This window comes from Molossus molossus, unplaced genomic scaffold (assembly GCF_014108415.1).
Source record: "Molossus molossus isolate mMolMol1 unplaced genomic scaffold, mMolMol1.p scaffold_m16_p_29, whole genome shotgun sequence".
In the NCBI taxonomy this organism is placed as follows: domain Eukaryota; kingdom Metazoa; phylum Chordata; class Mammalia; order Chiroptera; family Molossidae; genus Molossus; species Molossus molossus.
The window spans coordinates 2,234,105-2,260,292 of record NW_023425365.1 but is presented as its reverse complement, the minus strand read 5'-3'; the positions used below and the strand labels follow the sequence as shown (position 1 = coordinate 2,260,292).

At 56.4% G+C, this 26,188-nt stretch overlaps 1 protein-coding gene across 2 annotated transcripts; it reads left to right on the top strand.

The window, feature by feature from the left end:
- Positions 1–111: 111 nt before the first annotated feature.
- SUSD3 (sushi domain containing 3) lies at positions 112–25,289 on the top strand. Of its 2 annotated transcripts, XM_036278519.1 has the most exons (5): positions 112–202; positions 16,597–16,785; positions 18,312–18,456; positions 20,427–20,576; positions 24,645–25,289. In XM_036278519.1, exons 1-5 carry the CDS (start codon positions 115–117, stop codon positions 24,940–24,942), a joined length of 870 nt encoding a protein of 289 aa, XP_036134412.1. In that variant the 5' UTR covers positions 112–114; the 3' UTR covers positions 24,943–25,289. The 2 variants fall into 2 exon arrangements, with proteins under 2 accessions (XP_036134412.1, XP_036134411.1); XM_036278518.1 differs by lacking the exon at positions 112–202 and having other exon boundaries at positions 16,467–16,785.
- Positions 25,290–26,188: the final 899 nt, after the last annotated feature.

Genomic DNA, 26,188 nt, shown 5'->3' with positions numbered 1-26,188 from the left:
GCACCCAGCTTACCGGAAGGGGGCGGGTCTCCGGGAGGGCGTGCCCGGGATGCCCCGCCCCGCCCGCCGGCCGCTCAGGGGCAGTCAGGCGGACCGCCGGGAGCGCGCGCAGGGATGCGTCGGGCGGCTGAGACCCTCCGCGGCAGGGCAAGACCCAGGGGACACCCGGGGAAGGCCACACCCGCCCCCGGGAACAGCACAGGTGAAGGCCAGGACCGCGGGGCGCTAACCGGGATCTGCGCCCTGTTCCCGGACGGGACACCGCACAGTCCGGGACGCGGGGTGGGCGCACCACCTGGAAGAGCCGCACAGCTGGGGCGGGGTGCACCGTCCAGGGGGTGCGCTGCGGAGCCGGGGGCCGGGGGCCGGGGGCCGGGGGCCGCAGGCCGCAGTGCTGGGCTGGGAGGGGCGTACAGCGGGCTGGGGCACACAGCCGCGGTCGGGGTGAGTAGGGAAGGCGCAGCGGGAGACCGGCCCGAGGGCGAACCTCCCGGACCCCGTCCTGCCAGCGGGCGCCCAGGGCACTGCCTGCGGGCGGCGAGCAGCCTGAAAGCTGGCGGGGCCACAGCCTTTTGCCCGCCAGGTGTGCGCCCTTCCCCGTGGGGGCCGCGGCGCTGGCCAGTCGGCGGACGCGGAGAAATCGGAACTGGCCTCGCCTTGCGGGGAGGTGCTCCCTGGCCCCACTCCACTGGTGGGGGGACTAAGCCTGGGAGAGGGGAGCTCCAGTGCCGGTCTTGTCCTATGATCGCACCTAAAATCCAGCCCTTTTAGAAAGAGACTTAGACCCAGATTCGTGCACTAGGTGCCCTGGAGGTCACTTTAGTAGACCCTGAAGCCAGAGGCCAGGCGCAGGATTGGGCTTTGCACAGGTGGAAGCTGGCCCAGGTGCACCCAGGTGCAGCCGGTCCTGCTTAAAACTACCTGCCACGGGGAGGGGATGGGGGTTGCTTCTCGGATGGGGAAACTGAGGCTCAGGGAATTAAGTCACCAAGTGGGAGCTAAGACCTGCCCTGGCCTGGTGTGGTGCGTTTATTTTGTTTGACACCCCAGGGCAGCCTGATGCCCAATCCTGAACTGGGTGTGTGAGGGGGTACCCTGTGGGTGCCGAGTGGACCAGAGGTGCAGGGACTTGCCCACGTCAGCCAGTTTTCGAATGTTCGCACAGAAACGGAGGTTTGCAGAGGACTCTCCTGGGGAAAGAGGAACTCAGCCCCGCCCCTGCCCTCCCTCCTGGCAGCCTAGCCCGCCGGCGCTTATGATCTGCTGCAACTCAGCTTCCTGCCAGGCGGGTACCCTGGGTCCCAACCCAGGGGCCTGTTTCTGAAATTTGAGGTTGGAACCCCTTTTACCTGGGATGCGTCTCTGCCTCTGTGCCTTAGTTTCCAGGTGTGTTAAGTGGTGGGCATTATGGACCTGCCCCCCATGCTGTTGGGCAGGCCAGAGAGAGCCAACACCCTGGCCATGGCTGTTCTGCTTGGGGTAATGCAGCCCTTGGGCCTCCACCACTCCCCTACGGCCCCAGCCTCTTGGGCTGTGAACTGGGCACCCTCCTCTCCCTGCCGGGCTGGGAAGGGACAGGTCTTTTGGAGAGAGTTTGGCACTGTCTAAAACTCAGCAATGGGCTGTTTTCCTACAGTCTGTGAAATGGGCACATTGCCCTTCCTGAAAGTGCAGCCAGATGGATGCAGTGTTCTGGGCTCGGTGTCCTTCCCTCATCTTCCATGTGAGGCTGGCGGGGGTGGGGGGGCTGGCTCAGAGCAGGCTTTTAAATGTTTGTTCAGTCACAGGACTTACGTGCCCTATGTGTAGCCAATGGACATAGACAACAATGCTGGGGAGTTGGGAGGATATCGGAGGAGGGTATCAGAGGGGGAAAAGGAGAAACATCTGTAACAAAAATAAATTAATAAAAAAGAAAAGAAAACTTTGAAAAAAAAGAACTGTTTGTTGAGTGGCTGACGAGGAGGGGCTGGCACCCAGCCCATTGTAGAAACCACCTTTCCGCTGCCCACGGGCGCCCAGCCCTGCCCCCGGGGCAGCTCCAGTACTCCCTGCTCCAGGAGATTGTCCAGGAATGTGGGCCAGTGGCATGATTCCCCCACACTCTGCACCCTGGAAGGACCGTAGGAGCAGTAGCGGGACCAGAGGGTGAAGGCATGTTCTGGGCATCTTGGCTTCACTCCTGCTGCCCTGCTGCCTTGGCCCATTTCATAGAGGAGACACGGAGGCCCAGATAGGACGTATGTGCCCTGAGGCTGGCTCTGGCCTCCTGCCAGGGAAGAGGCGGACGGCTGAATGAGGCAGCTGCTGGAGCTTAGGCAGTCTTCCCTGAGAGGTTTGGGGGCAGACTTCCTGGCTTGGAATTAGTCTAGTTTCGTTCTTGGAAGGCCCAGGTCGAGCTGTGGTCAGAGTCCAGCCCTGCGGTGGCTCTGAACCTCATGCCACCGTCAATGGGGAGAGGAGACAGGCTCAGAGAGGGTAAGTGTCTTGACTAAGGACACACAGTTAGGGCTGTGGGCCTCCTGCTTGTGCCTGCCCCCCTGCAGGGGTCTTGGGGGTCCCCCTGTCTGTAGTGCACCTGTGCGTGCATGTCACACTTTGCAGCCATCTGAGAAATTCTGGGCTTTCTCCTTTCCATTTGGGGAAACTGAGACCCAGAGGAGGAAGTGACTCTCTGGTCTCACAGGGACAAGGCCAGGCTCCAAGCCCTGGGTGGACTGGCCAGTGTGAAAGGTAACTTGTTATCTGGTCCCCAGCTGATCTGGTCAAGGTTTGGGGACTGTGTGGGCTCCGGGAGGGAGGACGATAGGAGCAGACCTATGGTCCAGGTTTCTAGAAAAAAGGCTGACAAGCAAGACTTGTTCTCAGCCCCAGGGGCCATGATGGCCGGGGGAGGCTGGGGCTGGGGCCGGAGGGGTGTCGGGGTGTTGAGCATGCAGGGCTGCCCCGTGGGTCGTCTGCTCTTGTCACTGTTCATTGACCCGACAGAGTTGTTCTTGGTTTGTCTCTTACTTGCATCAAATTCATTCCCTGTGTTTTTTCTGTTTTCTCTCATTTGAGATTTATTTTCACATAGTAAAAAAGAGGGGTGATTAAAGTGCCAAGGACAAATACAGCCAAGGTTGAGGGGTGCATTGGTCCAGCCCAGGAAGCACTGGGGGACATGCAGCATCTTGTGTCTTGCTGCAGGTGAGTGGCCTGACGCGGGGGGGGGGGGGGAGGACAGCCAGGGGACAGGGGAGCTAGGAGGGGTGTCCTGGGGCAGCTGGGTATCTATGAGGGTTTTTGGCACAAGGGGGAGGAGTTGAGATTTGCTTCTTAGGTACCAAGTGTGGGAAGGGCTATTGGGGGCCAGTGAGGGGTGTTTGGGGGCCCCAAGCTGAGGAGTGGGTGCAGTGAGGGTGTTGGGGGCTCAGCAAGGGGACTCCAGGACTCCAGGCTGGGGAGGAGAGCAATGAGGGTGTCCTGAGGTCCCCAGGGAGCCTGAGTAGACATGACTGAAGCCCCCATGGACCCCTGGCACTGTGCCCCCTCTGCCCGTCCTGGCGTGGATTGTGAGTGCTGTGGAAGGTCTGGGCGGGGGAGGGGCTGCTGTGGATCGTGAGTGCTGTGGAAGGTCTGGGATGGGGGGGGGCTGCTGTGGATTGTGAGTGCTGTGGAAGGTCTGGGCGGGGGGCTGCTGTGGATCGTGAGTGCTGTGGAAGGTCTGGGCGGGGGAGGGGCTGCTGTGGATCGTGAGTGCTGTGGAAGGTCTGGGATGGGGGGGGCTGCTGTGGATCGTGAGTGCTGTGGAAGGTCTGGGATGGGGGGGGCTGCTGTGGATCGTGAGTGCTGTGGAAGGTCTGGGATGGGGGGGGCTGCTGTGGATCGTGAGTGCTGTGGAAGGTCTGGGATGGGGGGGGCTGCTGTGGATCGTGAGTGCTGTGGAAGGTCTGGGATGGGGGGGCTGCTGTGGATCGTGAGTGCTGTGGAAGGTCTGGGATGGGGGGGCTGCTGTGGATCGTGAGTGCTGTGGAAGGTCTGGGATGGGGGGGGCTGCTGTGGATCGTGAGTGCTGTGGAAGGTCTGGGCGGGGGAGGGGCTGCTGTGGATCGTGAGTGCTGTGGAAGGTCTGGGATGGGGGGGGCTGCTGTGGATCATGAGTGCTGTGGAAGGTCTGGGATGGGGGGGGCTGCTGTGGATTGTGAGTGCTGTGGAAGGTCTGGGCGGGGGAGGGGCTGCTGTGGATCGTGAGTGCTGTGGAAGGTCTGGGATGGGGGGGGCTGCTGTGGATCGTGAGTGCTGTGGAAGGTCTGGGATGGGGGGGCTGCTGTGGATTGTGAGTGCTGTGGAAGGTCTGGGCGGGGGAGGGGCTGCTGTGGATCGTGAGTGCTGTGGAAGGTCTGGGGGGGGCTGCTGTGGATCGTGAGTGCTGTGGAAGGTCTGGGCGGGGGGGGCTGTGGATCGTGAGTGCTGTGGAAGGTCTGGGGGGGGCTGCTGTGGATCGTGAGTGCTGTGGAAGGTCTGGGGGGGGCTGCTGTGGATCGTGAGTGCTGTGGAAGGTCTGGGCAGAGGCTGCTGTGGATCGTGAATGCTGTGGAAGGTCTGGGCAGAGGCTGCTGTGGATCGTGAGTGCTGTGGAAGGTCTGGGATGGGGGGGCTGCTGTGGATCGTGAGTGCTGTGGAAGGACTGGGGGGGGCTGCTGTGGATCGTGAGTGCTGTGGAAGGACTGGGGGGGGCTGCTGTGGATCGTGAGTGCTGTGGAAGGTCTGGGGGGGGGGCTGCTGTGGATCGTGAGTGCTGTGGAAGGTCTGGGGGGGCTGCTGTGGATCGTGAGTGCTGTGGAAGGACTGGGGGGGGCTGCTGTGGATCGTGAGTGCTGTGGAAGGTCTGGGCAGAGGCTGCTGTGGATCGTGAGTGCTGTGGAAGGTCTGGGATGGGGGGGCTGCTGTGGATCGTGAGTGCTGTGGAAGGTCTGGGCAGAGGCTGCTGTGGATCGTGAGTGCTGTGGAAGGTCTGGGGGGGCTGCTGTGGATCGTGAGTGCTGTGGAAGGACTGGGGGGGGGCTGCTGTGGATCGTGAGTGCTGTGGAAGGACTGGGGGGGGCTGCTGTGGATCGTGAGTGCTGTGGAAGGTCTGGGGGGGGCTGCTGTGGATCGTGAGTGCTGTGGAAGGTCTGGGGGGGGCTGCTGTGGAAGGTCTGGACGGGGGGGGGAGGCTGCTGTGGATCGTGAGTGCTGTGGAAGGTCTGGGGGGGCTGCTGTGGATCGTGAGTGCTGTGGAAGGTCTGGGGGGGGGCTGCTGTGGATCGTGAGTGCTGTGGAAGGTCTGGGGGGGGGGCTGCTGTCATGGTACATCCAAGGTGGGGGCAGATCTGTGGGTCTGAATCTTTTACCTGGACAATGGGCTCAGCCCAGAGGAGCTATGGCTGACCTTCTAGGCCCAGGAGGGTGAAGCAGGAGATCCCGTTGGGGCAGGGGCGGGGTGGCAGGTGGAGGAGGTCTCCATGGATGGGGGGGGGGTGCAGGGCGTGGTCTGGGGAGCATTCTTGTGCTCCTGGCACTGCTCTAGGGTCTCCATGGGGTGGTCCCACTCCTCCCCTCCTCCTGTGACCCTGAGGGGGCAGGTCACCCCATTTTGCAGGTGGGGAAATTGAGTCTGAGCAAGGTGAGGGCCAGGTTCAGAACTTGGAGCCAGGAGGTGGTTGAACCAGGGTCAGACCCTGCGTGAAGGGGCAGGAGGCTGTGGGGCATCTGAACAGACCCACCATAACAGGTACAACTCTGGCTTCCCAGGTCGGGGAACGTTCCAGGACGTAACACTCACCACAGGGTGGCCCTGGGCAAGGGCTTCCCTCCCTCCCTCCTGTGACCCTGAGGGGGCAGATCACCCCATTTTTCAGGGAAGGAGGGAGGGAGGGAGGGAGGGAGGGAAAGAGGGAAGAGGGAGGGAGGGAGGGAGGTGGAAGGGAGGGAGGGAGGGAAAGAAGGAAGAGGGAGGGAGAGAGAGAGGGAGGGAGGGAGGGAGGGGAGGGAGGGAAAGACTCCCTCCCTCCCTCCCCCGTCTTCCCTCTTTTACTCCCTCCCTCCCACCCACCCTCCCTCCCTCTTCCTTCTTTCCCTCCCTTCCTCCCTCTCTCCCTCCCTCCCTCCCTCCCTCCTCCATCTTCCCTCTTTTACTCCCTCCCTCCCACCTACCCTCCCTCCCTCTTCCTTCTTTCCCTCCCTTCCTCCCTCCCACCTCCCTCCCACCTCCCTCCCACCTCCCTCCCTCCCTCCCTCCCTCCCCCGTCTTCCCTCTTTTACTCCCTCCCTCCCACCTACCCTCCCTCCCTCTTCCTTCTTTCCCTCCCTTCCTCCCTCCCACCTCCCTCCCACCTCCCTCCCTCCCTCCCTTCCTCCCTCTCTCCCTCCCTCCCTCCCTCCCTCCCTCTTCAGTCTTTCCCTCTCTCCCTCCCTCCCACCTCCCTCCCTCCCTCTTTCCCTCCCTCCTTCCTTCCTTCCTGGGCATTTCCTCAGACCTCTGGTTTCGTTTTTCTGGGAAAACTTTCAAACCACTCTTCTGCCAGGAGCAGGGCTCCCTGGCTCCCGTGGAAGCGCAGAGGGGAGGGAGTGGGACCCCACTGGAAGGACCCCCGTCCCCAGCTCTTCTGAGGGACTCTCCATCCCCAGCTCCCCAAGGGGCAAGATGGGCCCAGAGCATCTTTGAAGGGCTAGTTCCATCCCGTCCTCTGGATGAGTGACCTCCATGGGTGCGGGAGCTGCCCAGTGGGACATAGGATGTGGCGGTTGCCAGCCAGCCCTCTCCCCCTGCCTTGCACACCCCAGGTGCTCTTCCTCAGGTGCAGTGGTGCTTTCGTCCCCGGGGCTGGGGCAGGGGCTGGGGCTGGGGCTGGGGCTGGGGCTGGGGCTGGGGCTGGGGCTGGGGCTGAGGCGGGGGCGGGGGCTGGGGCTGGGGCTGGGGCTGGGGCTGGGGCTGGGGCTGGGGCTGCGGCTGGTCAGCCCATCCCACCTGCTCACTGCAGCACTTACAGGTGGGGCCCGAGCCCAGAGCTGCGCAGTGATGCGGGTCACCCAGCCCGTGTGCGTGGGTCCCTGGAGCCTCTGCTGCCAGCTGAGACTTAGGTAGAAGGATGCCCCCTTTAGGGCGAGCACTCAGGGGGCACCAGCTCATCAGAGGTGGCAGGGGCCCAGGGGTGCTGGGTATCCACCACCTGGGACCTGAGGAGGGTGGGCATACCAGGTAGTCAGAGGCAGGCCTTTCTCGAACATTTTGTAACCACCCCAGCTCGATCCTGCCTTGGACGAGTCACTGGGCTCCTTCACCACATCCGCCACTGCTGTCCATCCCGCAAGACGTCTTACTTTTTTCATAAGTGCGAGTTGCGCAGTATCTTCAAAGGATGAACATGAGTTCATCCCTTCCTCCTCGATTCACCAGGCACTGGTGTGGGTCCTGGCACAGCCACGAGCATCCCCAGAACCCACACCCTCGCTGACCACCTCCTCCACCAGGTCACCGCTCCCTGAGGGCCACATGGAACTGGGAAAACAGAAAGCAGGTCGTACAGCACAAGAACCTTCAACAAAACAGAAAGGCAACACCGCGTGGGAAGGCATGTTTGCAGACACGGCCTGCGACACGGGGTCGATACACAGAACATATAAGAAAGGCATAGAACTAATAGCAGTAACACACAGTCTGAAAACAGAGCAGAGGGCCTGAACAGACACTTCTCCGAAGAGGACACACAGCGAAATGCAAGTCAAGCCCCAGTGAGACGGCCTCACACCTGTCAGAATGGTGTCGTCAACAAACACCAAATATTGGTGAAGAACTGGAGCAAAGGGAACCTTGTGTACTGTTGGTGGGTGGCAAATGGATGCAGCCACTACGGAAATAATATGGATATTCCTCAAAAAATGAAAAAAGAATATACCTCATGACCCAACAATTCCATTCTGGGTATTTAACCAAAGAAAACAAACACGAAATCAGAAAGATATCTGCACCCCTAAGTTCACTGCAGCATTATTTACAACAGCCAAGATAAAAGCAACCTAGGTGTCCATCAATAGACGAATGGATGAAGAAGAGGTGGTCCACGTATACAAAGGAATATTACCCAGCCATAAAAAAGAACAAAATCGAGCCATTTGCGACAGCACGGATGGACCTAGAGGGTTATGTTAAGTGAAATAAGTCAGAGAAAGACAAATACCATGCGATCTCACTTATACATGAACTAAAAACAAAAGAAACAGACTCAGAAACAGAGCAGAGGGATGGTTACCAGGAGGGAGGGGTGGAGGGACGGGTGAGAAAGGGGACATTGTCCATCATGCCTTCACCCTGACAGATGGTTCCTAGAGTTAGGGTGATCACGTCGTAAGGTGTAAAAACATCAAGTCACTATATTATACACCCGAAACTAATATAACCAATAGAAGACTATGCCAAGTATACTTAAATAAAAAACAGATTTTCAAAAATGTACACAAAGGGGAAAAAAAGGTGCTTAGTTACAGAAAAAAATGGAGAAGTCCTCTAAATCGAGGACCAGGAAGTGTTGCCTGGCTGGCACTCCTGGGCAACGGGCCACGTGGCAAGCCTGTGGCTGCCCTGCTTTGACTGCCTTGTCCCGAAACACATGTCCACCGTCCTGGCTGGAGGGACAGCACCTGTCCAAGTCCACAGATCCTGGAAAAGAAAGGTTGCTGTCCGTCTGTCCGGGTGCATCCACTCACACCCGCTTCGGTCCTGTGGAGACGTTGTGGTTTACTAGAGCCCAGACACTGGCTTAGAGTTGGCGCCCCAGTGCGCCCCTGAGCACTGGGGGACCCGAGGCCAGTGAGGGTGAGTGTGGGGTTCCTGGAAACGTCTAGACAAAGGCACAGAGGTCCCCCTCACTGTGCTCCCTGGGGTAGCCAGCCCAGCCCCCTGCTGCAGGGCAGACAGCTGTCAGGCCCACCCTGCCTCCACCCCAGGGGTATGTCTCCTCCCCCTAAAGTAGCACCAATCTGGTGGGCTGTTTGTCTTTCTAATTTTGACCAAGCCAAGAGGCCAAAAACAGTATTTTAGGTTTCAAATTTGCATTTCTCTAACTTATTTATTCCCCCTGGATTTTTGCAATAACTTTATGGAGGTATAAGTCACATACCATATGATTCACCCGTTTAAATTGTACATTTAATGTGTACAACTCAAGGGCTTTTAGTACACTCATTGATATATGTAACCATTCATTTCAGGACGTCATCATTCCAGAAAGAAGACCCACCCACACCCCTAGGCACGGTCACTCCCGACTCCCTCATCCTTGCCCAGCAACTGCGAATCGACTTCTGGTCTCTGTGGATTTGCCTTTTCTGGACATTTCACATAAATGGGATCACACGATGGGTGGGCTTTGGTGACTGCTTCGTGCGTGGATCTTAATGCTTCGAAGGTGCCTTCACATTGTACATGCGCCGTCGCTTCGTTTCGTTTTATTGCCAAACAGTGTTCATGAGATGAATGGACCGGCTATCAAACCACTGAGGGACGTGTGGGTTATTTCTGCTGCTTGGCTACTGTGCCGAGTGCTGCTTCCAACATTTGTGTGTAAGTCCTTGTGTGGACGTGTGTTCATTTCCTCTGCTCGTATGTCTAGGAGGGCATTGCTGTGTTCCAGGGGGCATTGCTGTGTTCCAGGGGAGCATTGCTGTGTTCCAGGGGGCATTGCTGTGTTCCAGGGGGCATTGCTATGTTCCAGGGGGGCATTGCTGTGTTCCAGGGGGCATTGCTATGTTCCAGGGGGGCATTGCTGTGTTCCAGGGGGCATTGCTGTGTTCCAGGGGGCATTGCTGTGTTCTAGGGGCCATTGCTGTGTTCCAGGGGGAGCATTGCTGTGTTCCAGGGGGGCATTGCTGTGTTCTAGGGGCCATTGCTGTGTTTGGTGGAGAAGCTGTCAGAGCAGCTGCCCTGCTTTGCATTCCTGCCCCCTGCAGGGTGTGGGCCTCCAGCCCGCACTTCGGGTACACCTGGCTTTGCTGTGGGCAGCCGGCTAGGCAGAGGTCTCCCTGGGCGCTTGGTTTGCATTTCTCTGAAGCTGGTGATGTTGAGCATCTTTTTATGTGGGTACTGGGTGGCCATCGGTAAACTTTTAGAGAAATGTCTATTCAGCAACTTTGGCCATTTTAAAAGTGGGTTCTTTGTGTTTTTATAGTTCAGTTGTAATAATTTATACAATCTAGATACAAGTCCCTTATCAGAGATATGATTTGCAAATATTTTTTCCCACTCTGTAAAAATGTTCACTTTCTTGATCGTGTCCTTTGAAGTACAGATGTTTTCAACTTGAATGAAGTCTGGTTTATTTTTTTCTTTTGTTGTTCGGCGATTGGTATCGTATCTAAGAAATCAGAGTTTTAAAGTTTCATCTTTTATATTTATGTCTGTGATTCATTTTCAGTTCATTTCTGTCTATGATGTGAGGAGAGGTCCAACTTTACTCTGGCACATGGGTACTGTTGTCCCAGCACGATGGTTGGAGACCGTTCCCTGCCCGTTGAATTGTCTTGGCGTCCTTGTCAAAGATCCAGGGCCTGCAAGTGGAGCCTGTTCTCTCTGCCCGTGTGTCTGTCTTGATGTTGGGACCACCCTGTTCCGATCCCCGTAGCTCTGTGGTCAGCTCTGAAATGGGGAAGTGTGAGTCCTCCAACTTTGTTCTTCCTTTTCAGGCTGGTTTTTGTTTTGGCTGGTCTAGGTCTTTTGCATTTCCTTACGAACTTTAGGAGCAGTTTGTCGGCTTCTGCAGAGGTGGCCGCTGGGGCTCTGCATCCCGGAACCAGAGCACTGCCCTCCTCACCACGAGCACGTGGCATTTCCCACGGATTTGGGTCTTTAACTTCCTTAACGATGTTTTGTAGTTTTCAGAGTTTACGTTTTGTTCTTTTGTTAAATTTATTTCTAAAAAATATAAGTAATACATATTTATTTTTTCTTTTGTTAATCTTTACCGAAGGATATTTTTCCATGGATTTTTAGATAGAGTGGAAGGGAGGGAGGGGGAGAGAGAGAAACATTGATTGGTTGCCTCCTGTATGCGCCCTGACCGAGATCGAACCTGTAACCCAGGTATGTGCCCTGGCTTGGAATCAAAGCTGCAACCTTTTGGTGCATGGGGTGATGCTCCAACCAGCTGAGCCACCCAGCCAGGCTCTGTTGTGAATTGTGTCCTGTCCTGTCTTATTAATATGTAAGTGCTGTTTACATGCAAGGGACACTCTCTGTTGCAAACACCCATGCATCTGTAGTAGGTGTGAGCGTGCCCCAGACCTACCCCTTGTCCTGCTGTTATCGTAGGACCGTTAGTGCGGTGTCCACTACCAGCTGCTCCCTCTCTGCCTTGGGCATTGGACATGTCAGCCACCTCTCTGAGCTTGGGTTTCACATGTTAAAGTGGGGATAATAATGATTTCCTCTCCGCTGTCCTGAGTGCCTCATGAGGTCAGGATGTGGGTGCAGACTGGCATTGCTACAGTAGCAGTGTTGCTGCTGCTGCTGTTGGTGGTGGTGGTCGTGATGGAGATGGTGGTGGTGATGGAGATGGTGGTGATGGAGATGGTGATGGAGGTGGTGGTGGTGATGGAGGTGGTGGTGGTGGTGGTGGAGATGGTAGTGGTGGTGGTGATGGAGATGGTGGTGGTGATGGAGATGGTGGTGGTGGTGGTGATGGAGGTGGTGGTGGTGATGGAGATGGTGGTGGTGATGGAGATGGTGATGGAGGTGGTGGTGGTGATGGAGGTGGTGGTGGTGATGGAGGTGGTGGTGGTGATGGAGGTGGTGGTGGTGGTGGAGATGGTGGTGGTGGTGGAGATGGTGGTGGTGATGGAGATGGTGGTGGTGGTGGTGATGGAGGTGGTGATGGTGGTGGTGGTGATGGAGATGGTGGTGATGATGGAGATGGTGGTGGTGATGGAGATGGTGGTGGTGGTGGTGGTGATGGAGATGGTGGTGGTGATAGAGATGGTGGTGGTGATGGAGGTGATGGTGGTGGTGGTGGTGATGGAGATGGTGGTGGTGATGGAGGTGATGGTGGTGGTGGTGGTGATGGAGATGGCATTGGTGATGGAGGTGATGATGGCAGTGGTGGTGGTGGTAGTGGTGATGGAGGTGGTGGTGGTGGTGGTGATGGAGGTGGTGGTGGTGGTGGTGGTGGTGGTGGTGTTGGTGGTGAGCAACCACAAACTGAGACACACTGGAAAGTATAGCTTCCGTGGCACCAAGGCCCAGCACAGCTCCACCCTATCACCTTCCCGCTGGTGACTCTTAGCATATCATCCAGCCTTGCTGTACCTCAGTTTTCCCATCTGTAAGGTGGAGATGGCTACCTTCCTCATAGGGCTGTAACCCCAAAACACTCATCAGGTGCCCAAATGTTGTTTGTGCTGATCTTGAAGTCAGCCCCCCAGGCTCACACTCTGCCTGTGAGGACCGCCCCAAGGTTCCTAGTTGGGCAGAGGTAGTGGGTAGACTCATGCAGCATGGCCAAGCACAGCCAAGCCTGGTCCTTCTTGTTACCACACACCATGAGGGCCTCAAGCAAACTCGGCCTCCCTGATGGCAGAATACACGGTCAAAGCTGAAGCCTGGCTCTGCTGCTGCCCTGTGAACCCCTCACCCTGAGCGGGGCAGGGCTGCATGGCCAGGCCCAGGTACTTTGGCCTCCCTGAGCCTTGGGGCTGGTTTTGAGCTGATGTGTGAAGCACCAGTGTGGGTGACTGAGTACACGTGTGTGACCCTCCAGAGTGACAGCCACAGGTCTGCACAGTCCTGGGTGTTCTGTCCCCACACCCTGTAAAATGGGGTGCTCTGTATTCCGCAACGGAGCTCTCCATGGCTGCCTCCAGGTAGATGTGGATTTAGGGGGCCACTCCGGCCCAGTACAGGTGTCCTGTGTATAGATATATTTGGAAAGCAGGTTTGCTGGTAGGTTGGTTGTAGATTGAGAAAGAGTCCAGTTAAGTTCTAAGACTTGGGGCCAGAGCAAGTCAAGAATAGAGGGTTTGGTAACTACCACTGAAGTGAAAATGGGGGCAGCCACAGGGCAAACCAGGTGGGAGCACCGGAGCTTGGTGGGTTGTGACAGGCCGAGTGGGCACAGGACACTGTGCCTGGGGCGCAGGGGGGCGGTCCTGGCTGCGGCCTCACAAGGACATATAAAATGTCCCTGTCAGCAAGGAATAACGGGGCCCTCAGCCTAGAGGAGCTGGCCTCTGTCCCCTCCCCTCCCTCCACGTCGCTCGGCCTCAGCCACTGTCTGTGCACACGATGTTGGGCACTGGGCCCCTGCGGGGTGCCTCTGGGTCAGTGTGGCCACTAGCACAGGCTGGCCAACCACACACCCAGTGTCCCTGTCCTCCGAGACGAACCGCTTGCCTGTGTGCACTGTAGTTACAGTCGGTGCTTAAAATCAGAACATCCTGGAAGCGCAGAAGGAAGAACCTCTTGCATTCGGCTGGGGAGGCGTGCTGGGAGCACCCATAGCAGTTCCACTCCGTGCACCCCCACGGGAAGCAGCTCAGGCGCCTGCCGGCAGGGACCTGGCGCACCCGGGGCACGGGCAGCCGTCGTCGTTATTATTTTTTTCCGTTTATTGATTTTAGAGAGAGAGATAGAAACATAGATGAGAGGGAACATCGATTGGCAGCCTCCTGCACGCCCCCCACTGGGATCGGGCCCACAACCTGGGCCTGTGCCCTGACCGGGAATAGAACCGGTGATCTCTTGGGGCAGGGTCGACGCGCCACCACTGAGCCACACCGGCCGGACCTCATTATTATTTTATAAAACGTGCTGCTACTGCCACTGCACCTGGAGAGTCTCTGTCCTTCTGCAAGGACGTTGTACAGTGTTAGGAGAGTCTTGCTGACATCATCAGGATGTGCCTTGACTTCTTGCCCCCGTCCCCACAGCTGGAGGTGCAGGTGGCTCCCATTTCTCACTGTTGTGAGGGGAACATCCTGTGTAGAAATCCTGGCCGCAAATTAATACCGTTTCCTTGGGCTAAATCCTCAGATGCATGTACAACATAAGGCTCCTGATACATTTACCAAACTCCATCCAGAGGTTTGAATCTGCACCCATCAGCCAGAGGAGACACCCCCAGACTTTTTCTAACTTTGCATTTGGCCTTTTAAAAAAACTTTTTGCCAAGTTGAGTAAAAGATTCACATTCATTTAAATTGGTGCTCCTGCGGTTATTGTGAAGGCAAGCTTTTTCATGTGTGGGGGCCCTTTATCTTTTTTGTGAATTGCTTGCCCACACAGCTGTCCGTTCTTTTATATTTGGATGTTCAACTCTTATTGATGTGTAAGATCTCTTCATAAACTGAGGGTGTTGAACATTTGTCCTGTATTCTCCAAATATCTCTTCCTACTTTTTAAAATGTGAGTTTATGTTTATTTTTCAGTGATTAGGGAATAACAAAAGTTTTTGCTTTTTACTTTTCATTTAGCCATATCCGTGGCTCTCTGTGTCTTTTTTCCCTTGATTCTGCCTCTGGAGCTATGCTTGTGTTCCTGACTCAAGAGGCCCGCTGCTTGGGCTGCTCTACTCAAGAACAGGCAGTAGTTAGCGAGTTGCCAGGTGGTCTTTACTTGGAGCAAGTGAAGGAGACCAGGTTCACTTCCAAAGCTCTGTCTCCATAAAGAAAGGCTTAGTTACCATTGCTAAGTACACTGTTTGGTGAACTACACTTTGGTATCTTCTTTGCAGTTGCAGTTGGCTACACTTATCTGGTTGGGTTCCTGTCAAGCTCATCCTGTTTACAGCTGGTTTGCAAAATACTGCACTACATTTTAACATGTAGCAAGAATAGCATTTAGTAAGAAACTGCCCAGACCTTGAGAACCTTGTCCAAATACTGGGATTCTCCTTATATAGTTGCTTTTATTGTCTTCGGATGCGTTTCTTCTTTCTGTGCCAAGCTTTGCACATGCATTTTATTTTATTTATTTTTCCCTATAACTATAAAATCTACTTTTTGATTCATAGGTTTGTGTTGCATTTCTTTCTTTCTTTTTTAAGAACCCCCCTGCTCAGAATTCTTTTTTTTAATCCTCATCGGAGGACATTTTTCGATATTTTGTTCAGATAGAATGGGAGGGAGAGAGAGAAACATTGACGTGAAAGGGACACGTCGAGTAGTTGCCACCCATACGACCCACCAGGGCCGGGGACAAACTGCAACCGAGGTACATGCTCTTAGCGGGAACCAAACCCGGTCTTTCCGGACTGCAGGCCAACACTCTAACCGCTGAGCCAAACTGGCCAAGGCTTTTTTTATTTATTATTATTATTTTTTTTAACATCGATTTATCGCCCTGGCTGGTTTGCCTCAGTGGTTAGAGTGTTGATCTGCGGTCCAGAGAGATCCGGGTTCGGTTCCCTCTAAGGGCATGTACCTCGGTTGCAGTTTGTCCCCGGCCCTGGTTGGTCGTGCGGGTGGCAACCACTCAATGTGTCCCTTTCATGTCGATGTCTGTCTGTCTCTCTCTCTCTCTGCCTCCCACTCTATCTGAACAGAAAATGAAAAAAATGCCCTTGGGTGAGGATTAAAAAAAAACATCAATTTATCTCATTTAGTCTGACTGATGTGGCTCAGTGGTTGAGCATCGACCCATGCACCAAGAGGTCACCTGTTCGATTCCTGGTCAGGGCACATGCCCAGGTTGTGGGCCCCATCCCCAGTGGGGGGCGTGCAGGAGGCAGCCATTCGATGTTCTTTCTTATTGATGTTTCTATCTCTCTAAAAATCAATAAAGAAAAAATATTTTTTAAAAAAATTATGCCCTGGCCAGTTTTGCTCAGTGGTTAGAGCATCGGCCCGGGGACCAGAGAGTCCCAGGTTTGGTTCCTGCTAAGGGCATGTACCTCGGTTGCAGTTTGTCCCCAGCCCCTGTTTGGGTTGTGTGGGTGGCAGCCACTCGATGTGTCTCTCTCCCTCCCGCTCTTTCTGAAGATAAATGCAAAAATATCCTCGGGCCCTGGACAGTTTGGCTCAGTGGTTGAGTGCTGGCCTGCAGACCAGAGAGTCCCGGGTTCGGTTCCTGCTAGGGGACATACCACAAAAAAAAAGTCCTCGGGTGAAGATAAAAAAAATTCCACCCCCCACCCCTCCCTTTTGGCCACCTTCAGCTGGTCCTCTGTATCTATGTCTCTGTTTCGATTTTTTGTTTATTAATTTGTGTTTTAGATTCCACATCTAAGTGAAATCATACGATATTTGTCCTCTATCTGACTTATATGACTTAGCATAATGCCCAATAGATCCATCCGTGTTATTGCAAGTGGTAAGATTTTGTTGTTTTTATTGCTGAGTAATATTCCATTATGTTTCTTTCTCCAACACGATGGTCTCAGAACCCTGAGAGTCTACTTAATATAGGAATCAGCTCTGCATTTGTTCCTAGGCTACTGGCTCTGTGGCTGCCTGGTCTGGGTGGCTGGGTGACCTCAGAGCATCACATGGCCATTGGGGCAGTGGTGCCCATCCCAGGCCAAGGGTCCTGCCGAGCCCCAGCCCTCCGGGGTGGGGTCCTCATGTTGTCTCACCTCTTTTTCTCCCTAGGCACGTGTGCCCAAGTACAGCCACCCCAGAGGGGTACCCTCCAGGTCCTTCGTGGTGATGGCACTTCTGTGGGAACTATCATCGTGCTCCACTGCCCCTCAGGACACCAGATGACGGGGTCCGGCCTCCTTACCTGCACCTGGAAGGGGAGCATTGCCGAGTGGTCTTCAGGGACCCCCGTGTGCAAGTGTGAGGCCTGCTCCCCTGAGCTGTCCCCAGACCAGCTGTTGCTGTAGATGGGAGGGAGCCTGATGCTGTCATGTGGACAGCGTGGTGTCCACAGAGAAGGTGCAGTGGGTGCCAAGTCCTGGCTGGGCCTCTGTATAGGGCCCTGCCCCCAGTGCTGGTGGCCTCTGGTGGCTTCATGTCCACAGTGTGGATTCAAGTTCTAGCAGCTGCTCCAATGGCCTGTCACTTCCAAGACGTTACTCGCGCTGAGCTAGCACTTACCTGTTTTACGTGTGTTCAATCTCTAAGGGTGCACACGGTGACCCTTACTAGGTTATTCCATATGCCAAGAATTCTAGAACTAGGGACACCAAGGGCCAGGATGCATCTGATCCTGGAGCCCCAGACTGGGGGAGGAGATGGTTTTCTGTTTGTATTTGTATAGGGTGTTGAAGGATAATACCCAGCACAGCAGTTTTCAAAGGGAGGCCATATATGTTGTGTGATAAAAAGGGCTCAGTAGTCAAAACAGTTCGGAAAAGTCCATGTTAATAAGCTGCAGGACTTCTCAGAGTCTTTAAAATACTCATGTGCTTGGTAAACCTCTGAGAAGGAGGGTATCTATTAGGGTTAGAGTCCTGGAGATAGAAAACCCAAGATAATAGGAGTTAACCAAAATAACAAGGCCTATGGGAGATTTCTCTTGCCCATAGCCCTCAGACTGGGCTGTCCTAGGCTGCATGGTATCCCACAGTGGTCACCCAGGCCCTTTACATGTTGTGGCTCTGTGGGGTTTGACCTCAACTGTGTGATCCAGGATGGCGGCAACTGTCTTCTGGGCACTTGCTATGGGTTAGAGGAAGGGCAAAGAAGGCCCTTAGAAGTTGTTCTGTACCCGTTTCCCTCATTCCCCACTGGCCAGAGCATGGTCACATGATCACATGCAACCACAAAGGAGGCTGGAGATGTCCTCTTCAGTCTGAATGGCCAGTGTCCAGCGAGGGTGGGGGCCGGGGATGTGAGCCGTAACCGCTGCAGGGCAGAGCAGGTGGTTGCATGAGTTAGGGTCTCAGGCCTTGTTTTCCCGGAACACCCTTAGTTCAGAGCCTGATAGAACAGTTCTTGGCCCGTAGCCGAGGTCACATGGCTGATATGTGCCAAAGGTCCTTGGACCCCAAACATGGGCATTTCCTTTGTTTCTTGCCTTCATTAAAGTGACCAGAGAAGGCCCAGAGGCCCCTAAGGGTTTTGCCAGTTTGGGGCGTTTTGAAAACAGACTGAGAGCTCTCTGCTGCCACCTGGCCTCGGGCCCAGGCTGCAGTGGGTGAGAGCTGGGCTCCTCACTGAACGGTCAGAGCTTCTCCCAGGGTGCCCCCATGAACTCGTACACACTCCAAGTCCTGCTGGAACACCCCTTCTCCAGAGGCGGGCTTCCTGATAGTCTCCCTGCTGCAACAGTCTGCACAGACCTTCGCCTTAGCAGCCCGCGCCTCCCTGCCGCCCGGGGAATGGGCTCTGAGGGCGGGCTGGTCTGGCCTCTCTCACAGCTCTCACGCCCCATGAGACCTTCGGCTTCAGGGTGGCGGTGATCGCCTCCATCGTCAGCTCGGCCGTCATCCTGCTCATGTCCATGGCCTTCCTCACCTGCTGCCTCCGGAAGTGCCTGAAGACCGAGCAGCAGCGCTCTGACAGGTACGTTGGCCCCAGCATCCTTGCGGGAGTTGGGCCCACGGCCTTGAGCCCTGGCCACTCCCTGGAGCCAGGAGCTGGCCCGGCACTGCCCAAGGAGTGCCAGCACCCAAGGCCCTTTCGGGCCTCCTAACGGCATCCAGAGGCATGAGGAGCGGGGTCACCTTACCAAGAGCTGCCCTCACAGCCCATGATGGCTGCAGGCAAGGTCAGTCAGGGTCTCCCCGCTACGGCTGGTGCTTGGCACTCTGGTCATGGAGCGTCACGGCCCTGGAGGGCGTGTGGGCTGCGGGTGCAAGGGGATCTCACCCTGCACTGCGGTGCGTGCCCTGCCGTGGCAGGTGTGCAGGCAGACGGTCACGGCCACCTGCAGCTCAGGCGGAGTCGGGCTCGCCACCGCTCCCGCCTCACTAGGATTTGTCCTTTTTGGGGGCTCAGTGGAACCTCGGTTCTCAAACTTAGTTGGTTCTGGAAGGCTGTTCTAGGAGTGATTTGTTCAAAAACCAAATCGTTTTTTTCCATTAAAAAAGAATGTAAGTTGGATGAATCTGTTCCCGACCCCCAGATGATTCTGTTGTAACCTCTCTCAGTTGCCTGTGATCCTTGTTCCGTGAGCGCTCCCACACCCTGAGCAGCATCAGCGTGCTTGATGGCCTCTGTTTTACGTCGTGCCGATCCTCGCCCTGGCCAGCGTCGCTCAGCGGCTAGAGCGTTGGCCCGCAGACTCAAGAGTCCTGGGTTCAATTACAGTCAGGGGTCCCCGGCCCAGTTCGGGGTCATGCGGGAGGCAGCCAGTCGATGTGTCCCTCTCAAATCCATGTTTGTCTCCCTCCCTGCCCCCACTCTATCTGAAGATAAATGGAAAAATATCCTTGGGTGAGGATTTAAAAGGTAAATAAATAAATAAAATAAAAAGTAAATAAATAAGATTGTGCTGAAGGTCAGTTTCCGCCGTGGCATCCTTGGCCACCAGATTAGACACGCCAACACCTCCAGCATACTTTGCAGTGGTTTCTTTTCAAAAGAAAAAAAATTTCTATCCTCACCCAAGGACATTTTTGCATTTATTTTGAGATATAGCAGGAGGGAGAGAGGGAGAGAAACATTGATGTGAGAGGGACACATCGACTGGTGACCACCCGCACGACCCCCAACTGGGGCCGGCAATGAACTGCAACCGAGGCACGTGCCCTTAGCTGAAGGGGAACCGCACCCGGGACTCTCCAGTTCGCGGGCCAGTGCTCTGACTGCTGAGCCAGACTGGCCAGGGCTGCAACGGTTTCTTTTTAAAGCTCTATCATTGTTCTTACAACTTTCCTATTCACTTGCTGCTATCCCTCACCTGCTTAAGACCCGTGGTGATTTATTGGATAGTATTATTTAATAATAATAAGCAGCAACCAAAGCAAACACCCGTGTGAAGACTCAGTGCAGTTTCCCACGATGTTCGCAGTCGTGGCTTAGCGGTGAGCCGACCCCTGCTCACTCCCGCTCCTTTGCCGCCTGAGAGGCCGACGGACCACACCCGCGTCGGCAGCAAAGGGCTGTCGGGCTGAGAGCCGACGTTTTGTTTGATAACTGACACGTTTTCTGTGAACAACTTGTTCGAGAACCGAATTGTTTGAGATGGGAGGCCTTCGAGAACCAAGATTTGACTGTATTTTTAAAAATGGTGGTAAAATGTTTATAACATCAAAGTGACTGTTCTAACCATCTTTAGGAGTAGAGTTCAGGGTGTTAGTTCCGTTCACAATACTGTGCGCCATGGACGCGATTCACCTCTCAAACCCTCCACTGCCTGCCTTTGCAAGGAGTGTTCTGGCATTTTCTGGCCACCTGGGACTGCTTCCACCCTCCAGCACAGAGCTGAGGGGCAACCCCGGGGGCCTGGGGCTGTGCAGGGGCTGTGCAGGGGCGCGGGCGGCAGCCTGCACACCAGGCACCTCAGCGCCTCCGCATCCCTTCTCCCTCAGGACCGCCCAGCTGTGGCCCCAGCTGAGGGCTGAAGACTTGGAGACGGTGCAGTCCACCTACCCGGGCCTCAGGGGCTTGAACAACAGCAGTGGTGGCGTGGAGTCCAGGAGCCGGCCCGGCGGGGCGCATGACAACCACAGCTTCGCCATGTGGGCATGGGCCTGGGGGCGGTGGGGCAGGGGATGAGGGCGGGGACCCTGGCTTGGTCAGGACAGGGCTGGAGAACCGGGCCCCTGGGTACTGGCTGCCCCCACCCATGGCGAAGCCTCACCTGGGCTTCAAATCCTGGCCCGAAGGCAGGCTGCTGGTCCCGCTAGCACCCGCCCTGACCGCGCACCCTCGCGCCCACAGCCGCTTGCCCTGTGTCTTTACTTTGAGAATTGAAACTCCCAGCGAAGGTGAAGCTTCTGGACATGAGTGTTCCCTTCATGCGGTCCCAGCCGGGCTTCACGGCGTGGCAATGGACATGCGCGGTGCTCCCCCTTCCTTTGTCTCCCTCGGGCTCCCTTTCCACACACACTCACACACTCACACACACTCACTCACACTCACTCACACTCACTCACGCGCGCGCTCACTCACACACACTCACACACTCACTCACACACACTCTCACTCACACACACACTCACGCACACACTCACACTCACACACACACTCACACACACTCACACTCACTCACTCACACACACACTCACTCACACACTCACACACACTCACACTCACTCACACTCACACACACACTCACACACACTCACACACGCGCGCGTGCTCACACTCACACACTCACTCACTCACACACACACTCACACACTCACACACACACTCACTCACTCACACTCACACACTCACACACACTCACTCACACACTCACACTCACACACACACACACACATACACACAGGATATTTTCTCAAGCATCCTTTTCTGACTCGGGGGTCTGATCTGGCTGAATGTGGACTGTGAAGTGTCTCCCACTGTGGTCGTGAGCTTTGAGTGGCACCCTGTCACCCTGGATCCCACGTGGCAGTGGCAGCCAGGTCTCCAGGCTCCTTAAATGGCGGCAGGCTTTTTGTCTTGGTGGCCAGTGGTCCCCTACAGAGACCATGTTCTGGACCGCGTGGCACTTACCGGGCTGCATTTCCGACACAGGTGCTGTGGGTGGTGCTGGTGGGTCAGACTGGCCCCCACGGGCATGCAGACTGGGGTCTTTGGGCCAAGGCGGTCGATGTCAGCGGATGGAAAAGGAACTCTGCAAGAGGTCACTCTGCTTCCCCACGACCTCTGACTCAGACCTCGGCGCCTGGGGAATCCTGCTGCAGTTGGTTTCCCCCTGGGGCTTACCAAACAGTGACTTCAATTCTGTTGTTATCCTGTCTTTTTTTTTTTCTATGAGGAATGAGGATGAGTTCTGTTTTTCTTCCCTTTTATTTATTTTGTTGTTGCTTTTGTTTTATTTTATATTTATTTATTTTGTATTTATTTTTCTTTATTGATTTTAGAGAGAGAGGAAGGGAGAGGGAGAGAGAGAGAGAAACGTTGATGAGAGAGAACATCGATGGGCTGCCTCCTGCATGCCCCCCACTGGGGATCAGGCCCACAACCTGGGCATGTGCCCTGACCAGGAGTCGAACTGGTGACCTTGTGGTGCAGGGTTGGTAGTCAACCCCAGAGCCACACCGGCCGGGTTTGTCACTGTGAACTCAAGGGTATTCTTCTCCACAGCTTTATTTTTGGGAAACTTCATGAGTGCTCAGAGCAGAGACTTGTGGATCGGCCCTCCTGCCCCACCTGCCACCCTCGGCAGTCGAGGTCCCGTGTCATCTGACGCCATTGCCTGTGGGCTCCACCCTTTCCTGGCAGAAGCCCTGCCACAGTGGCTGCGCCCTGCTCATGCCTCTCTTGCTCCTTCCCCAAGACCACCCAGCCCATCAGTGCTTTCTCTGCCCAGCCCAGGGTGGCTGCCCCTCCATGCGCTGGGTGGAGGGCAGCGCTCAGAAACCAGGTCTGCCTGACAGGCAGGTGGCGCGTCCCTGCAGAAGCCGTCCAGGGAACCAGGAGCTCGCTCCATGTGGGAGACCACCCCTGCCTCGGTCCTCACACTGAGGCTCTGGGCAGAGCTTCCGGGCCTGTCGGGGTGACAGCAGTCTGGTGAGGGCTGGTTAGCTGGCGCAGCGCTGTGTTACTTCTGCTCTCCTCCCTGAGGCGCAAATGAGGAAACATGCAGGAGGGCTCGGCGCTGGCCTGCGGGTCCCAGGTGTGCACGCGGCGCCCTGGACATGCCCTGCAGGAGGGATCGGTCCCCATCGCCCGCCCTGGAGCCTCGGCACTAGGCCTGCCTCTTGGTGGCCAGGCGAATGCCGGAGCATCCGGAGCAAAGCTCTGCGGCCCTTTGCCCGTGACGTGACAGGTCGCGCACTGTCTGGGCTGCACAGCTTTGCTCTGGACACCCCAGTGTCATGAGACCCTCCCTGGCTGCTCAAGTGGGGGTAATGCCGGTGCTGAGAACTGGTTTTCTTTTTTGAGATGACGTTTTGGGGGGATCCTAGGAACAGACTCTTTAGACCAAGTAGTCTCAATATGCTTATTACCAGACTCTCCTTCAGGGGCCCCGTACAGAGGGAGCATTTCCCTTCTGCTCGCCACTGAGTGTTCGTGCTGTTTCCGCGGGGACACAGCCAGCACCACTTACGCGGTGCTTCATCAGCGTCTCGTCGCCTTCCTTTGGTCACCAGTGAAGGGGGGCATTTTCTCCAGCCCTTCACGTGTCAGCTGTGTTCCTGGTTCCAGTCCTTCTCTGTTCGCCCGCCGGATGGCTGGCCGAGGCCCCGTGCGCTGGGAGCTCTGTGCCCGGTGTGAGCAGGGAGCTGTCCAGGAGATGGCGCCAGCACTGTCTGCATGCCCATAATGTGGGGGTGGTCCTGCTGTGCCCTTCCTTTCACACGTCAGACGGCCTTTCAGCCCCAACCCTGTGTCCCCCCAGGCTAGGCCCATGCGGGTGTCCTGTGTCTCCGTGGGGGAGAACACCAGGGGAAGGGGCAGGAGGCGCTGCCCCTCCCGGTAGCAAGGTGTCCTGGAGGCCGCGAGCTGCACGGCCCGGCTGGCTGCAGGGAGCTTTGGTCTGGCAGGGGCGGTGCTGCGGGGGACCTGTGCCTGCCCCTCAGACGCCTGCTCTTAGATCAGAGGGCCTTGTTCTCCCTCCCTCTCATGGCCGCACAGAGCCGTGCAGGGATAGTCCCTGCTCTAGCTGTAGGGTGAGCACTGTTCTTACTCCTGCTCTTATTCCATTTCAAGAAACTTGTCCAGAATCCCACGCAGCCCAGCATGCAGCTATGTTTGAACTCAGGCTGTCTGGCTCCAGGGTCCACAGATTTGCCCACTAAGCTGTCTTTCCTCGTCGCCAATCCATTATTTGAGTCATTCACGTATCCATCAAACCAACAGATAACTTCTTAATTCCTTGCTGCTTCCGACAGCTTTTCTGAGAATTAGCTGTGAGTGAGAACAGAGAGCCAGGAAGGCTTTCTGGAGGAGGTGATGCCTGAAGTGAACAGATTGGGAGAGCCTGGACACGGGGGAAGGAGAGAGAGCACCTTAACGGGAGGGAGCAGCCCTGCAGAGGGCTGGAGGTGGAGTAGCCTGGTAGCTTTCAGGCAGCAGAGGCCCGTGTAAGGGGGAGACAGGATGGGCCAGGATGAGCCAGGTGACGGTCAGGCCAAGGTCTCATCAGCCTGGAGAATGGGTTGATTTATGGATTGGGGGTTAGGGGGCCACAAGGGAACTGAAGATGTAGAAGGTAGGTCATCCGGCCCCTAGACCACCTGGCAGAAGCTTAGATGTCTCCCTGGACAGTCCTGGAGAGTCCTGGCCCGGGGAGGCAGGACACTGCCTCTGGTTTTTGCACACTCTGAATAAGTCCCTTCCTTGACTCAGCTTTGGGAACCCCCAACCCTTGGAATAGCTCAATGGAGGTGAGGTCCCCAAGACAAGGGCCTCTCTTTGGATCACTCCTCTCATACAGCCGAGGGGCCCAAGGCTCAAGGCAGGGCACTGATGGAGGGGCCTCCTCAGGCTCAGGGCAGCTCCTGTGGGAGAAATGGGGTGCCCAGGCCTGCTGAAGGCCATGGCTCAGGGGCCTAGGGGTCTGGCAGGGGGGCAGGGTTGGGGTGAAATGGGGTCCTGGCTCTTTCCACAGCTCACACCTCCTCTCTCTGCAGAGACCATTGTCAAGGCACCAGAGAGCTGGCTGGTGTGGCCTGCAGCGTGGACAAGGACCCCTGGACCCCCAGCAGTGCTGCCTGCTCTCCCTGGGCCCCGGTGACGGTGCACAGTGAACCCGGGGCTGACCCTGCCCGCCCCCAGGCCCACCACTGGAATGCCCAGACGGCCCATGGCCCATGGCCCAGGATGACCACAGCCCAGGCCAGAGCTGCCCCCCACACGGAGAGGGCCAGGCCACCCCATCTGCCGGCCACCTATGTCTCAGCTTGTGTCCAGCTCGAGATTGGCCACTGAAGTAAGCTTCTGGGTTTAGGGATTCCTCTGGGCACATTCCTGATCTTAAGGCTGGGAGTGTCCCGTCCCAGGAGCTCAGCTGTAGCAGCTTTTAGAGGCGGGTTTTCTTGAAGCCACCACCGACATTCATAGACCCAGCTGCAGCCAGCTACCTTTAAAGAGACCGGGACATTTTAAGCACCTGTTTTGCATAGTGAAAAAGGAAGAGGACAGCCACACTCTGAGCAATCACAGCAGTGACTCCCCCTCCAGGGGCGGCTGCCGTGAGCAGCACCGGCTGTGTCCGTCCAGTCTCTGTAAATTGCTGTGAGGCGTGTGAAATAAAGAATCGGATCCCGAGAACTGCAAAGGAGAAGCCGCTGGCGCGGTGTTCCGCCCCTGCACGAGCATGCCGCACCTGGGTGGTCTGCTGGGCAGCCAGGGCTCAGCGGGCGCCTTCGAGGGGGCCTCACCAGGAGCCCCTCCGTGGGGGCTGCAGGCAGCTGCTGGCTAGCCTGGGTCCCACGGAGGCTGGCTGACAGGGGAGGCTGCTGCCGGCTGTCAGCAGAGACTTCATGGGGCAGTGGCACCTTGAGTGGCCTGGGCCTCCTCACACAGTCGTTGGTTTCCATGGTGAGAGGACCACATATGAGCCTTGCCTTTCAAGGCCCAGGAAGTCATGCTGGGTCACTGCTGGTCACCGCGGGAGACAGACACCACTTTTGGGTGGAGGGAGTACTAGGCATGGGCTCCACCAGGCCTTCTAGAGCTATCACCTGTCACTGCCAAAGCAGCTAGACAAGACGTCACCTCTCTTGCCCCAGGCCCTGCTTCCCAGGGGATGGTTGGTGGAGCCCTGAGGTGTGGCACTAGACATGTGCTCCATCTAAATGACCTCGGGCCCAACGCACACCCTCCTCTTCTGAATGGGCCGCTCCATCCCTCCCCAGCAGAGCCCACATCTGTCCCGGGCCAGCTACAACCTGACCCCCGCCTTCTGCTGCTTGGAGTGTGGCCTGTCTGGCCATTGCAGAAACGCGCCGGGCTTGTCCCCTGACCTGCCCTGTTTCCTGCCTGGATTGCGTGGGCTGGAGCTGCCTCAGAGGGGCCCCTTGAGGCCACTGTCTGGGGGCCTGCAGCCATTCGGGGGCCGTCAGTCCCAAAGGAGCCCGCACTGCCCCCAGAAGCCACATTTGTCATTTTCCATCCCTTGGGGCTACACAGAGCAGTCTGTCTGTCCTGTGATCCATTCTGATGCCCTCAGGGA

Excerpts from the sequence above, each read along its gene's own strand:
- SUSD3 (XM_036278518.1), top strand. The coding sequence starts at position 16,494 with ATGGCCATTGGGGCAGTGGTGCCCATCCCAGGCCAAGGGTCCTGCCGA. Across the intron at positions 18,457-20,426 it reads GAGCAGCAGCGCTCTGACAG|GACCGCCCAGCTGTGGCCCC; the intron begins GTACGTTGGCCC and ends CTTCTCCCTCAG. Across the intron at positions 20,577-24,644 it reads GACAACCACAGCTTCGCCAT|AGACCATTGTCAAGGCACCA; the intron begins GTGGGCATGGGC and ends CTCTCTCTGCAG.